Source organism: Notothenia rossii, assembly GCF_949606895.1.
Source record: "Notothenia rossii genome assembly, chromosome: 2".
Taxonomy (NCBI): Eukaryota; Metazoa; Chordata; class Actinopteri; order Perciformes; family Nototheniidae; genus Notothenia; species Notothenia rossii.
The window spans coordinates 4,244,081-4,259,948 of record NC_136904.1 but is presented as its reverse complement, the minus strand read 5'-3'; the positions used below and the strand labels follow the sequence as shown (position 1 = coordinate 4,259,948).

The following is a 15,868-nucleotide window of genomic DNA, read 5'->3' as shown; positions in this document are numbered from 1 at the left end:
GTAGAACAATAATGATAGATCTTAATGTCAATAAATTGTCTTTATTTCACATCATTAACCCAAATCTGTGAAGTAACTAAAGGTGTAAATAAATGTAGTGGAGTAAAAGTGCATGATGACCACATGAAGTAGTGTACTTGAGTAAATGTTCTCCCTCTGGAAAAGTTGTATTCATTGTGTTCGATGTTCTGCAGTTAACGGTACGCTGCACCCGGCAAAGATTTACCGCCAAATTGCTCCGGAAAAAACGAATCTAATCGTGTAACTCAAGTTCTAATAGTGTGTGTGTGTGTGTGTGTGTGTGTGTGTGTGTGTGTGTGTGTGTGTGTGTGTGTGTGTGTGTGTGTGTGTGTGTGTGTGTGTGTGTGTGTGTGTGTGTGTGTGTGTGTGTGTGTGTGTGTGTGTGTGTGTGTGTGTGTGTGTGTGTGTGTGTGTGTGTGTGTGTGTGTGTGTGTGTGTGTGTGTGTGTGTGTGTGTGTGTGTGTGTGTGTGTGATGATCTCCAGTGTTCAAACATCCCCCACACTTCTCTGCAGGACGTTTCCCTGACTCACTGCTTTACGGCCCCTACACACGGCGGCGTGCGTTGCTGCTTCAACGCTTCTGCCTATTCACTTTGAATGGGGTGACGTCACGATTTGCCGAACTGCATTGTGGGAGTGAAGCGTAGCTTCTCTCGCTGCAAAAGTAGAGCAATGTTCTACTTTTGCCGCCTCGACGGAGGCGTCAGCCGATCGAATCATATGCCAGTGCAAGCTCTAGCCAATCAAACCGCGTGCTTGTGTGTCTGGGGCGGGAGATTCATGTGATTGGTTGGCAAGCGACAACGCGCGCCACCGTGTGTAGGAGCTGTAACGGTACGTCCACATGGCAGCGTGCGTTGAAGCTTGCCGGTGGGCGTGTCTGGCTCGCGACCAATAACCAATCACATTACTCTCCTGCCCCGGAGACACAAGCACGCGGTCTGATTGGCTAGCGCTTGTACTGCCATATGATTTGATTGTCTGACGCTTCCGTCGAAGCTTGAAAAGTTGAACTTTTCTCAACTTTCGAAGCGAGCAACGGAGGCAAAGCGACGGAACCACAATGCAGTTCGGCAAAGCCTGACGTCACCCCATTAAAAGTGAATGGGAAGAGTCTCAGTTGAAGCAACACACGCTGCCGTGTGGACGGGCCGTTAGCGCCAGAGCTTCGCTGCGGGGAAATTGGCGCATTATTGCACTGCATTTGCGAATAAGATGAGGCCCGCTGCACTGCGTGTGTTCTGCGTATAGGAGGGGCGGCCCTGCACGGACATCAGCAGGAGAGGACTCTTTAAAGTAGAGACACTGATATACACCTGAACATCAGCAGGAGAGGACTCTTTAAAGTAGAGACACTACATACTGATATACACCTGAGCATCAGCAGGAGAGGACTCTTTAAAGTAGAGACACTACATACTGATATACACCTGAACATCAGCAGGAGAGGACTCTTTAAAGTAGAGACACTGATATACACCTGAACATCAGCAGGAGAGGACTCTTTAAAGTAGAGACACTGATATACACCTGAACATCAGCAGGAGAGGACTTTTTAAAGTAGAGACACTGATATACACCTGAACATCAGCAGGAGAGGACTCTTTAAAGTAGAGACACTGATATACACCTGAACATCAGCAGGAGAGGACTCTTTAACTGTATGTCTAGAGACAGTCACTATTCTTGCCTCACTGATAGCTGGAACTGAAACAGTTCTACTAAATCTAAAATAAACTCAATCTTCCGAGTCACCATCTCCTGTTGACTGTGGGTGACATCCCTCCGATAGTTATAAATATCCATACGATGTGCTATTCCAAATTGATTTAATTGAACTACAAGGGTGATTTTATTTTACATCACCAAGCAAATGTGATTACTGCCACCTATAAACACACACCCACACAGAATGGCTCCATCACAATGTGAAAAATGTGTAAATGTATATGTTGTGGGCCCAGATTAACACATCCTCACACTTAATTAAACTCATCATTTCCAGTCATGCTTCAGCTTATCTCTTCTCTTATAAATAACGTACAGCTCCTCTCCTCTCTGTCTTTTTTCTACAAACTGAGGTTCAAGAAAATATCCAGATTTACTTTCCAGTGTCCTGAGCAAAGCTAAGATTAATTTATATGCAATTATTATTTATTTTTGATCAATACAAATATATATATGTACAGTATATATATATATATATATATATACAGTATATATATATATATTTTGTGGTACAATACAAAGACGTAGACGTATACAAAACATAGCGAAAAACCACAAATTGTTTATTTGAGTGGGTTATATGACTTTATTTGTTTATTTATTTATTTTTACACTCACTGAACTTTAAATATGTAGCCTTTAAGATGAATACATACAAGCAATGCAAACAGTAGAAATAAAGTCCATTAATAACAACTTGTTCCCAATACCTATAGGGGTTCGTCTAACTTCACAATTCTTACTTTGACAAAATGTTTTCCCAAGATGCTTCTGTGCAGCTTGGGGTTAAACCCTTCATACATGAAAGCAGAGAATAGTGCACATCCTGTTGAGTGTGAAGGATCTGAAAGAAATGTCCTGGCATGATTTTGTAAAGCGTTTTCTGCAGACATGCTTCTCTTTCTTTAACCCTCTGACGGGGAGGCTGAGAAAAGGAGATTTTGTGATTCTTCTGTGTAGCAAAAGTAAAAGTAGTCATTTTGCAGATTGGTCCATTTCAGAATAATATGATATGTTTTATAATGATTGATCATGAAAGTGTTCTCAAAGCTGGTAACGGTGCAGCTAGTTTGAATGACTTTGTATACTGCAGGGTAGCTGGTGGATTTACTCCAGGTGGAACTAAAGTCTGATTTAACACTTGGTTATATTTCACATCATTCATCCACATCTGAGAAGTGTGTGTGTGTGTGTGTGTGTGTGTGTGTGTGTGTGTGTGTGTGTGTGTGTGTGTGTGTGTGTGTGTGTGTGTGTGTGTGTGTGTGTGTGTGTGTGTGTGTGTGTGTGTGTGTGTGTGTGTGTGTGTGTGTGTGTGTGTGTGTGTGTGTGTGTGTGTGTGTGATGTCACTAATGATGTAGCGGCTAATGATCTCCAGTGTTCAAACATCCTCCACACTTCACTTCACTGCAGGACGTTTCCCTGACTCACTGCTTTAGTGTCTGACATTTACTTCCTGTCACTGCACCGGCTTCACCCTCAGGAGACGGCCTCCATGTTTTTGGGGGGAGAAAGTGCATCCTCCACTATACTACGCTAAATTGGACGGTGACGCGTGACTATACATGCTCAAACAAACTGCCTTCAAGTGAAGCAATGAGAGAGGGATTAAACATGTGTCTTTAAGAAAAGCAGCAAACAGTCCAACCTTTGTTACCAGATAAAAATGGTGTTGTAATCTGAAACATTTCCCTGATTATGATAACATGCCTTTTTAATAATAAACAAATGCCTCCTTTCTCTCAAACTTAAAAAAAAGTCATATTAGGGTAAAGAGCGTACAGAAAAGTGAATAAAGTATGTTTAAAACATTAAAATCCCAATTTTTTAAACACTACATTTATGAAAGAATAAATGTCCTTATACTTATTAAAGTATATTTACTATTACCAATTACAAGCATGACTAGATTGGCCCTTTTGACAGTGGAAAGAAACACTATAAAATGTTTAGCATCAATTGTCGCCCTCTTGAGGATCTTTTAGGTAAAGCAGTTGATGACTGAAACTGAAAATGACAGATATCTTCAGAGTGCCTTTTTGGAGATCCAGTTGAAAGTGAGGGATAAAATTTCCAGAAAGATTCAACATTCAAAGACTCCAATGTCATATGCACGGTGTAGTTATGGCAATGCAAATCAAAGTTAAAGTTAAACAAATGTTTTTTTTCTCCCCACCAGCAGTTCTTAACAATGGTGTAAAGTAACTGAGTACATTTACTTGAGTAGTGTACTTAAGTGCATTTCTTAGGTACTTTACTTGAGCAATTTTTTTGCTACTGTGTACTTTTACTACACTACAGTTCAGAGGTAAAGGATGTACTTTGACTCCACTACATGTCTGTTATACCTTTAGTTACTTTACAGATTTGGATGAATGATGTGTCTTAAAGTCTTAAATCAGACTTTAGTTCCACCTGGAGTAAATTCACCAGCTACCCTGCAGTATACAAAGTCATTCAAACTAGCTGCACCTTTACCAGCTTTGAGAACACTCTAATGATCAATCATTATTTATTTGTGCTGTTGTATTTGTTGTAAAGTGTTTTTATTGTAAAGTGTTTTAATTGTATGTACAGCACTTTGGCTCGACCAACATTTTTTTTTTTAAATGTGCTATATAAATAAAACTTGATTTGATTTGATTATAATCAAAACATATAAATATAAAAATAAAATGTATGATCACAAACAAAAACGTGTTTCCCAACTTTTAAAATCCGTCATCATACCAGTCCCATGTTTATTATTATTATTTATTTTAATACCGTTAGTGGCCCTTTCTCATTTCTCTAACTCCCCTCCTCGACTCCTATCCTCGATACCTAGTCCCGCCCACAGGAGATGCGAGCGGAGGAGCCGAGGAGGGGAACCGAGGAGAGAGGAGGGGAAGCAGCAGGCGGTTAGAGAAATGAGAACTCCTCTCCTCTGAGCGGTCATTTTAAAGAGACGTCCATTAATGATGACAGGAGGCACAGCAGCACTCTGTCTGGTGGACAGATGTGTTCATGACGACTTACATATTTACTTTAAATTCATTCACAGTAAGGTATAATGAGAGAATAACAGGCTACAGATGCGGACACACACACACACACACACACACACACACACACACACACACACACACACACACACACACACACACACACACACACACACATACACACACACACTCATATGTATATATTTATATATAATTGTTAATATATACAATTTCAGAATCAAACAGAGCACTCGCATAATAACCGATAATAACGTAACACTATCAGAGACTGGATATATCCCCCCCCTGTTCCCGGAAATGCATCCACGAAGGAGTCGTGGAGGACCCATCAGTGTATCCTCGGTTATAGCTCCTCCAGAGAGCCTCCTCGACGCTCGATCCTCGGTCCTCGAAGTGCATTTAGAGAAATGAGATGTCCTTCAACATGGCGCGCTGAAATTCCTTTCCGGGTCACTACCGGATTTGAGGATGTTTAAAACCAACCTCGTCTCCGCGTGTCGTTTGATAAGCTGGGTAAATTCGTAAAAAGGAAGGGATTAAGAAACACCAGAATGCAAGTTAAACAATAATCTTGTTTTAATGACACAAAGTAACAATACAAATACAAAGGAAGTACTTCCTGCTCTTTCTCCTGTCTTACTCTCTGGTCAGCCTGAAGAAAAAGAGAGCGAACCAAAGGAAAAAACAGGCTTTCATACTAAAAACACAGGAGGAGGTGTGTGCGTGCTTTCCCCCAGAGGTCATCTTATTGGGAGAGACCAACACATGGCCTGTCGCACCCAATCAGTGCGACACAGCAGTAGAAACCCGGAAACAAAAAGTCTCTTTCAGTTTGACGAAAACCAGATACCTTTTGGTGTCTGGAACGAACCTGCTCTAAATAACAAGTTTCCTTATCTTATTTCACATCTTGCAGCCAGCACACACACATCCCCTTTATGGCTCTTTGTCTCTGTGGCCATCTTCCCCCCCTCAGGTTACCACACACAAGTTAAAAATATGTTTTAAGATATAGTTGTTATAGTTGGCTAAATATACGTAATACATGTAAATTACCTTCATATCAATAATAACGAGGAACACATTACCTATGCTCTTAAGCAGTATTAGAGATGCTTTTCAAATAGTCAAACTTCACACAGGCCCAGTATAGAGAACACACTCATTTGTCCTACAGCCTTTCCATTTGTTTGAGCTATTGCTCACATCTTTACTTCAAATAAAAGGTTTCACATTGCATATTTCCAGCTTCCTTTACACATACTGTTATTATTAATACAAAGTAATTAACCACACACATCTATTGAAAACAAGTAGATTTCCCTGATAATTGACATGCTGAAAATCTTAAGAAGAATGTCCCCTCCCCCAGCTCTCTCGTCCCTATCACAAAAGCTGCTTCCATTTCATACAGAGTAATAAAACATGTTTAAGCTAATTTCTCCACAATGTTTGTAGCCATTTAGTACCCACACATGAAAGAATAAAAACAGAGGTATAGTTGAACAGTAATCATGTAGCACATATATTTACTGCAATGAAAACACACACACATTTGCCCCAAGCATGTGTAACGCACCCCCTTCTTTTATGATGGAAACATTCCAGAGTTTTGGAGCTATCCCCAAATAAGGATGTCCCCTGCTCACATCCCTCTCTAAACACAAAGACTTCACCTCATTATATTGGGGAGGAAAAATGTAATTTTTCCCTTCAAATTTAACACACATGAATATATATAAGGTGACATTAAAATGAATATACCAGATTGAACTTTCCTGCTATAACACGTTACTTTAATACTTCAAATAATTCAAATAATACTTCAGGGGGCAGTGACATTAGTTTTTAAATAACACCTGAACTCCCATGATGCATTGCAGTAGTCCGTTGCTATTTTCCGGTCCTCAGAAGCTAGATGTTGCTGACCAGGCTCTTGGAAAGGATCCGGAGGACACGTGCTGAGACTGAGTTGACGGAGATAGGAGTGAACGTTGAAGTGAGTGCGAGATTGAGAGCAGCTGGTGGAATGGCTTCTTTGAGTCCTGGAGAGGAGGATATGGAAAGTGCATCTGAAGGAGGATGGAATGAAGTAAGGAAAAAGACTTCAAGAAAGAAGATAGACATGTCAAGTGACAGTCTTAGTGAATCTGATTCACAGAATGAATTGAAGAGAGTAAAGAAAAGGATTGAGAATGAAGAGTGGAAAGTGATTGTGGAGTTTGGTGAGCAATCCGCAGCTAAGCTACATCCAGTGGCCCTGACTAAAGCAATTCACAAAGAAATTGGATCGATAAAACAAGCAAGATTTCTGAGCAAAGGACGGATGTTGGTTGAGTTGATTAATGCAAGACAACAGGAAAAGTTACTGAAAATGAAGACCCTGAATGAAGTTCGAATTAAATGCCATGTTCCTGGAGCAAATCGGAAAATACTTAGTTATAGTGATAGTTAGTTATCAGTGGAGTTCCCATAGAAATAGGCATAGAAGAACTCAAGAAGGAAATTAAAGGGGGGAAAGTGACTGTAGTAAAGCGTCTTCCTACTAGGTATCAAGGTAAGATAGTGGATAGTTTGTCTGTTCTTCTTCAGTTTGAAGAAACAATGCAACAGAAGATAATGATCGGTTGCATGAGCTTTCCAGTAAGAGAATTCATCCCTAAACTTCTGCGGTGCTTTAAATGCCAAAGGTTTGGGCATGTGGCAGACAAGTGCAAAGCAACTAAGCCCAGGTGTCTGGGAGGTAATGTAGATAATTGGATTATGGATTTTTTGTTTGGCCGTGCCATCAGAGTCCGAGTTGGCAAGTCATATTCTCGTAGGCATGAAGTTGAAAATGGAACCCCGCAGGGGAGTGTCATCAGTCCTCTTTTATTTTCTATCATGATCAATGATATATATACACAAGTAGGATCTGATATTGGTAAGTCACTTTTTGCAGATGATGGAGCTATTTGGAAAAGGGGCAGAAATGTAAAATATATTGTAGCTAAGATTCAGGAAGCCATTACGGAAATTGAAAGCTGGTCTCTGACATGGGGGTTTAGATTGTCGGTGGAAAAAACTGAAACTTTATTTTTTACGAGGAAAAGGATAGGTGAGGAGGTTAGGTTAAAACTTTATGGACAAGATCTAAAGAAAGTGAAGACATTTACATTTCTGGGAATATGGTTGGACGAGAGAGTCACATGGAGAACTCACATTGATAAAGTAGTAGATAAATGTAAAAGGGTTTTAAATGTTATGAGGTGCTTGGCAGGCACTAAGTGGGGGGCTGATAAAGCTGCTTTGAGGAACGTATACACAGCCTTAATAAGATCAGCCATAGAATACGGACTAATAGTGTATGGGTCAGCTGCATATTCTTCTCTTCAAAAATGAGATAGAGTCCAGGCACAAGCACTAAGGATATGCTGTGGGGCAGTAAGATCTACACCAGTGTCGGCACTTCAGGTAGAGGTCGGAGAAGTACCTATTTCTTTGAGGAGAAAGCAGTTAATTGTTCATTACTGGGCAAATCTACAGGGTCATAATGATACTCACCCTACTAAACAAACTGTACAAACAAGTTGGGAAAGTAACAAAATAAAAAAAGAAAGTTTTTGTTTTTGTGTTTCGGAAATATGTAAGGAATTCAAAGTTAAAGAATGGAATATTAGTCCGATGGTGTTGTTATCAGCTGTTCCACCATGGTTGCTACCTCAACCTATAGTAGATTTATCACTATTGAAACGGGTACATTCAATGAAAAACAAATTCAATGTACAGGCTTATGTGAACACTGTTCTACATTAACAATATGGGCACTTTATAAAAATATTTACTGATGGATCCAAAAATCCAGAAAATTGTCTAACTAGTTGTGCATTTTATGTTCCTGAGTTAAAAGTCAAAGTGGGAAAGCGTACAAGTGATCACATTGCAGTATATACAGTAGAGATGATGGCTATCTCTCTAGCACTTCAGTGGGTAGAGGAAATACAGCCAATGCGAGTGGTCATTTGCTCTGACTCCAGTGCAGCTCTGGAGAGTATAAACAACTTCTCTTCAGAATGTCGTCAGGATATTTTACATGAAATTTTACAAAGCATGTTTAGGTTAGTTCATCTGGGAATTGTTGTTCAATTTGTGTGGATTCCAGCGCATGTGGGTATTAGAGGGAATGAAGTAGTGGATCAACTGGCAAAATGTGGTTTGAAAGCAAACCAGATTGATATTATGGTACCCATCAGTAGAGCAGAAGTCAAATCTTTTACAAAAGTGGTTATCAAGCAACAATGGCAAAAACTATGGGACAGTAACACCAAAGGAACATTTATATCAGATACAAAGGGAAGTAGGAACAGGAAGCACTTGGGGGAGTAGTAGAAGAGAACAGAGCAGTAACAGCAGGATAAAATTGGGACACTCTGGACTAAACTCATCACTGCATCTGATTGGAAAACATCCAAATGGCAATTGTGATAGTTGCCAACAACCAGAGACAATACATCATGTATTTTTTAGCTGCCCGGATTATAACAGACAAAGATTCATTCTGAAAACTGCACTGGAACAACTCAACATCAAGGACATGGATTTCAAGGCAATATATGAAACTAAATCAAGAAATGAAGCAAACAAGCTGATCTTCAAATTCCTCAAAAGCACTGGTCTGAGGACAAGGATTTAGTATGAACATGTAATAACTCAACAGTAGGTGGCGATATATGCTCCAAGTGGAAGTGATTCGCCATTTAAGAAAAGAAGAAGAAGAAGAAGAAGAAGCTAGATGTTGCTAACAGTCGTTGACGCAGATTTTATACCGAATGTAATGTGTTTAAGAGACTTTTAAAACACATACAAAGACTTAGATTATCCTTGGAGGGTGATTTATCCGTGCCTTTATCCGTTAAACCGTGTTTTTGTTGCCTCCCGTTCTTTGTTCGTAGCTTTTTATACCACGTGGCTGATCGGTAAACATAAGTAAAGGCATTCAAGGGAGATTAGTGTGTTTAACGGCAGTGTTTTATCAAGGAGAAGAAAGACTGAAGAACCAGGACGAAGAGGAGAGAGAGAGGTAACATATTTCTGTGTGTGTGCGTGTGTTTTTGTGTGAGAGAAGGTACAGCTTTCTGTTTTTGTTTTGTTTTTGTTTTTGTTTTGTTTGTCGACCTGACTCATAATGTAAAGCGTCTTTGGGTCTAGAAAAGCGCTATATAAATCCCATTTATTATTATTATTACAGCTAGTTTGAATGACTTTGTATACTGCAGGGTAGCTTCTGAATTTACTCCATGTGGAACTAAAGTCTGATTTAAGAGTTGATTATATTTCACATCATGCATCCAAATCTTTAAAATAGTCTAGATTAACACCAAAAACATTTAGTAAGTAAATAATTGTAATGGAGTAAAAGTACAGAGTAGCATTACATGGAAATACTCAAGTAAAATACAAGTACCTCTAAACAGTACAGTACTTGAGTAAATGTACTTAGTTACTTCTCGCCTCTGCTATTAACCTAAGACTTAGCTGTAGATTTGTTTTGTTGTGTCTGTTGGTTGTATTGAGTTGTCTTGTTTTGTGTCAGCTGTAGTTGTGTTGATTATTTCAGAGACACAGCCGGAGAAGGAGCACTGAGAGCAGCATGGAGGAGAACAAAATGAACCCTGGAGCTCAGGTCAGTGTGCACTTCCTCACAATATATTCCTAACACTGTTATCCCCAAATGAAAGATCACAACCGGTTTAGAAAATACAATATTAATGCACAATATGGTTAGATATAGGTTAGAACGTTACTGTAGTTAGAACGTTGTTGTATAGCAGAGGTTGGGAGTAAGTCATACATCACATTGCAATTAGCTGACGCTTTTATCCAAAGCGACTTACAATAAGTGCGTTCGACCAACAAAGTACAAACTTGAAGAAAACAGAGTCATATAAGTACATCAGGTTTCATAGAGCTAAAACATTTCAAGTGCTACTCAACTGGCTTTAGATAAGCCAGTCCTTTATTAGTCTATAAGTGCTTTGTTAATAGTTCTATCGCTCGAAGTGGAGTCTAAAGAGATGAGTTTTCAGTCTGAAGAAGATGTGTAAGCTTTCTGCTGTCCTGATTTCAATGGGGAGCTCATTCCACCATTTTGGAGCCAGGATAGCAAACCCACGTGTTTTTGCTGATGGGAACTTGGGTCCCCCTCGAAGTGCGGGTGTAGTGAGCCGTTTGGCTGTTGCAGAGCAAAGTGCACGTGCTGGGGTGTACGGTTTAACCATGTCCTGGATGTAGGAAGGACCAGATCCATTCGCAGCATGGTACGCAAGTACCAGTGTCTTGAAGTGGATTCTAGCAGTTACCGGAAAGTCAAGTCTTAACCTACAAGTCTCAAGAAAGTCCCAAGTTACTGTGGTGAGAGTCAAGCAAGTCAAGTCATACAAAATTCTGATGAATAACCCCATTTTCCGCATTTAAATCAGTTCAAAGACGGTGTTTATGAAAAATTTAGTTTTATTTTCACATTAACAACAATGGAGAATGGGGCAAGAATCAGGTCTTGTACTTGAGTAAAAGTAAAACTGTTTTAACTTTAGATTTGTTGGAATTAGTCTTTTAAGGACACAATAGAAACATCTATAGTCAATTAATCACTGAAAATGAACTATTACCCATTTTTTAGGAACCCCAAATACAGCCCTACATTATTATTTCTCTGATGTGGAAACGGGTGAAAACTTTTAGATTGAAAAGTTGATGTTTTAGATTTAAACTGTATAGGTCTTTAAGGGGGCGTTCACACCTAATAGTCCGTTTTCTGGTGCGCACCGGACGACAGTTTGTTACATTGTTTCATTTTTCAGAAAGTTCGGTTTGCGTTCACACGGGCAAAACTGAAACAGACTATAAACTTTAAACATAAGTCATGTGCTCGGAAATGCTGTTCAACCATTGGTCAGACATTAAGGGGGTAAAAACGCAAATCCCAGCAATTTCTACCGGAGCCTCCGCCATGGAGCATCGGCACTTTCGGCAGGTTATTCTCATGCTGCTGTTAATCTGGAGATCAACAGACACTAGCGCAGACACTAGCGCATATGATTATATAATCAGACAACGTCCGTTAAAAAACATTATAACACATATAATGAGACGCTCTGCAGTAAGGAGGGCGTTTCACCGACGACAGGTGTTCTTACTTTTATGTAGCCTAGCTGACGGAGAAGAACACGACACTGTTCAACACTTCATTCTGCTTCACTCTTTAACTAAACAACCACGGATGTCTTGAAAGACTCTTTCGCTAAAGAGTTTTGAAGATACCGGCGTTCTTGTGACACGTAAATACTACGCTTCCTATGTTTTGGTGCGGACTGCGTTCACACCAACAATGAACACATGAAATATTTCACATCAAAAGAAACAACAATGTTTTAACAAATGGTATTAAATAATGTGATGACAGAACTGTAAACAGAAGAGCTGAAACTTTAACAAAATAAATAACTCAGTTACCTCTAATCATTAGCCCATGTTTGTATAATTGAGTTAACTCCGTGTGTTGCTGCTAGCATAATACCTGACGTGGAAACGTTACTCGTGGATGGGGCTACAGAGCTACTAGAAAGACGGTTGAAAATGATGCATTTCTCCGTCTAAATGTGGTGCACTTTTGCTAAATGTTTAAACAAATTGCTCATGCGCCTTTACATGCTAAACTCTTATTGCACTTTTGGTAACGAGCATTGTCCACATCAAGACGGGTAAAGTTTAACCACACCTCGGAGCGCGTTCTCTCCGCCATCTCCTCCGTGTGTGTGTGTTGCTGCATGTAGCAGCTGTGTGTGTGTGTAAACTGCCCCGCTCCCTCACAAGCAGGCGGGGGAGAGAGATCTCTCGCCTGGGTTGGAAAGATCGAAAATACTAAAAAATACGCATTTTGCACGCTTTTTGCGTATTAGAAACAGAGTTGGCGACACTAAAACTGCAATATAATGTTTGTGTAGCAATAATACATATATTTTTTACATGTCTCCAGTAGCCTACCGATAAAAAGACCGTTAACGTCGGAGCTTAACGGTACCACGGTATTGAATCATTCAGCCCCGGGGCCCGTTTAATACTGGTGCTCGGTACCCATCCCTAGCCACGACTCGAAGTCCAGGACTCAAATCCAGTGCTCAGGATAGAGGATCCAGGACACACGACCACAGCAACAGAATTAGCCTCGACTCAGGATCCCGGCGTATATATGGACACAAAAAAGAGATTTGAGGGAAACTGGGTTCATCGGAACATGAGGTTAAGAGGTCTCGGATTGTGTTCACACCGACCCAAATGAACCGCACCAAGCGGGTAAACGCACCAGGGTTCGATTCAACCGGACTATACAAGGCAGGTGTGAACGCACCCTAAGTGTTTTGACTATAGGAAGATTGCTTAACATTTAGATTGAATAAGGACACAAATATAATTATTCTATAGTTAAAATATATAAAATAAACAATTTCCATTCAATTTTTCAAGGGACTCCTGTTATGTCAAGTCTTATGCCTAGTCACATGGTAGGCTATACCAGGTCTGTTGAGTTAAGTTTCCAGATTTAGAGAGGCCCATGGGCTCTTTGCTTATTATTAATAGATGTATTCATTTTAAAGTGAGCTGACACAGAGTGTAGAGGAAGTGCAAAGAGGCGCTGTTTAGATAATACAGTTAAGCAGTGGCGGCCGGCCCATAGGGGTGCTAGGGAGCGCCGCCGCCCCTCTTCTCACATGTTTGATTGTCATTAAAAATAAATAAAAAAATATTTTTATTTTTAATGAACAAGGTAAATATGATATAGTTGGTCACATGTTTCCTGCCTGGCCGCAGCGTGTATCATTACCCTCTCTCGTCCGGGGGGTAACAAAGGAGCCCTCAGCCAGAGCAGCAGCAGCCAACAAGCTGACTGTTGCTATCTGTAAACTATGCCCCCGAACATAATTTCAGCCAATCAGCGTCGTCAGATCTGATGCTCAAAGGGCGCCTGGTCAGCGCCCTGGCCTGTGTGTCTGTGAGTTGTTTGGACTCGTATCCAAGGTGACGCTACAGTCAGTAGTTGTCGAGGGTGGCTGCGTCTGCAGGTGGAGACTCCGGTGCTAGTGGATCGCCGGAGCTGTAGATTAATATTTATATGCTTATTGTAGTTGTAAGGGCAATGCCTGTAGCTCCATGGAGCATATGTGTGGGCTGGACCTGTATTTTATAGGAAAGGAGTGAGCAAAGGGTCGAGTTGTCGATTCTTGTTCAGTTTTCATCTTCCTCACCCTCTCAGACTTTGCGTTGCGCGCGCTGCTAAAGAGACGCGCTACCATGGAAACCAAACAATAGTGTAGCTGTATTAAAGTCAGAGTGGAAACAGTCGTGTGTAAATCTGATTTGTCAGAAATCGGGAGAAATGTGGGAGAAATATGATCCCGGGAGGAAATCAGGAGACACACACACACACACACACACACACACACACACACACACGATTCATAGCTAACCACACTGAGGATTATGGATTACTCATATTTTTATATACATGGGATGTCACTATGATAATGTGAAAGTTTGATTGAGTTAGCATGAACCTATATACACATTTTATGAACAAATAACAGGTGTATCCATAGGCTTTTTTTCCTAATTTCTCAAGTTCTGTCAACAGTGACACAGTAGGCACAACAAAACATTTAAAAGCTTAAATAATGTACATGGGATTTCATTATGATAAGGCAAAAGTGTTATTATAAATATAATACAAATATATATATATATACACATTATGTACAAAAATCTGTTTTTTCTGTCTTTATCTGTGCCACGCTTCAAAGCAGTTTCTGTCAACTACGACACAGAGGGCAACATCACAGGCTCCTCCTCCATGTCAAAAAACAAGCTGATAGCTTGACTCACGTTCAGAGTTCTCTTCATCATAGTTAAATCTTCAAAACTCTAAATCTATCTAACTATATCTAAATTCTCAATCTTTGTCTGTCACTTTACTTCAATCGCAGTCTACCGCCGTTTCTCTTCGTCTCCCGCCGCCTGTCTTCGTATATCTTCGTCTCTCTCCATTTCGCGCTGCCTCTCTTTGGTTCCCGCCGTCCCTCTTCGTCTCTTTTCGTCTTGCTTCGTATCACTCCGTTTACCTGATTACCTCACCCCCTCCCTGGTAAATACATCCTGTTGAGCAGGATCTACAGTTTCCAGTCTTTTCCGTTTCCTAAAATGATCAAATACGGCGAAGATATTCAAATATGTGCTAACATTTTTCATACTTTTGAAATGTATTAACTTTATATCATCGTATCACCGTGTTTACTCGGTCTTTTTGCATGAAACAAAGACTGGGATATAGTTTCAAGCCAGTACTTTCGACAGAAACACACAGCAATGTTGTCCGGGCTGTTGTTTTTATGCGGCACCGGCTTCAACAGGTCATGTGATCTGATCACGCCGGCGTGACGGTCGACTCCAAAGGGTTAACATCACCAGAAGTCATAATTTAAGGGGTCATTTATCAAAAATGTCTTCCGGGGGAGGATCCCCCCGGACCGCCCTAGTATGGTTTGGTCACCATTTTCCATAGCCCCACCAAAAATATTTTCCACCAGCCGTCACTGCAGTTAAGGACGGACGGACGGACGGACAACTTCTCACTTCCAAAAAGAAGAAAAGATCTAGATCGTAAAATAATTAAACAAGCGAGTGCCTGTTTTTCCTGGCCAAGCACAGGTTCTTTGAACACAACACGAGCGTAACGTGTCTTCACGTGGTTATGTCTCGTCTGAAAGGAGTTCGCCGCTCCAGCTCTTCAAATATTGCAGTACCCATAAGGAGCCGTACACATGCCGCAGTGTTTGCGTGGCTGTGTCTTTAGTTGTAGGCACAGTGGTGATCTGTTGTTATTAGCATCTGGTTAGCTAGCTATCCTAACGAATTTAAAGAGCTTTTCTACAACCAGGTGGAAGAAAGCTCTCTCCTGAGAGTCTCAAATAACCTCAGCGAGGTTAAGGCACACCTTGATATGATCATTATAGTTATTAATGAGACATTAGAGACTAAATGAAAAACAGGCAGGACTCGACATTATAAATGGCCCGCTGGCCTGGA

The 15,868-nt window shown here is 40.6% G+C and overlaps 1 protein-coding gene across 2 annotated transcripts in view; it reads left to right on the top strand.

Annotated features, from left to right (window-relative positions):
* The first annotated feature begins 9,505 nt into the window (after positions 1-9,505).
* Positions 9,506-15,868, top strand: part of LOC307028053 (uncharacterized protein) — a 66,193-nt gene continuing 59,830 nt past the window's right edge. The window contains exons 1-2 of one of the 2 annotated variants that reach the window (XM_079662781.1): positions 9,506-9,812; positions 10,350-10,415. In XM_079662781.1, coding sequence (XP_079518907.1) covers positions 10,383-10,415 — 33 coding nt within the window. In that variant the 5' untranslated portion in view covers positions 9,506-9,812; positions 10,350-10,382. The remainder of the gene's footprint in view (positions 9,813-10,349; positions 10,416-15,868) is intronic. The other variant, XM_079662785.1, reaches the window with a different exon arrangement.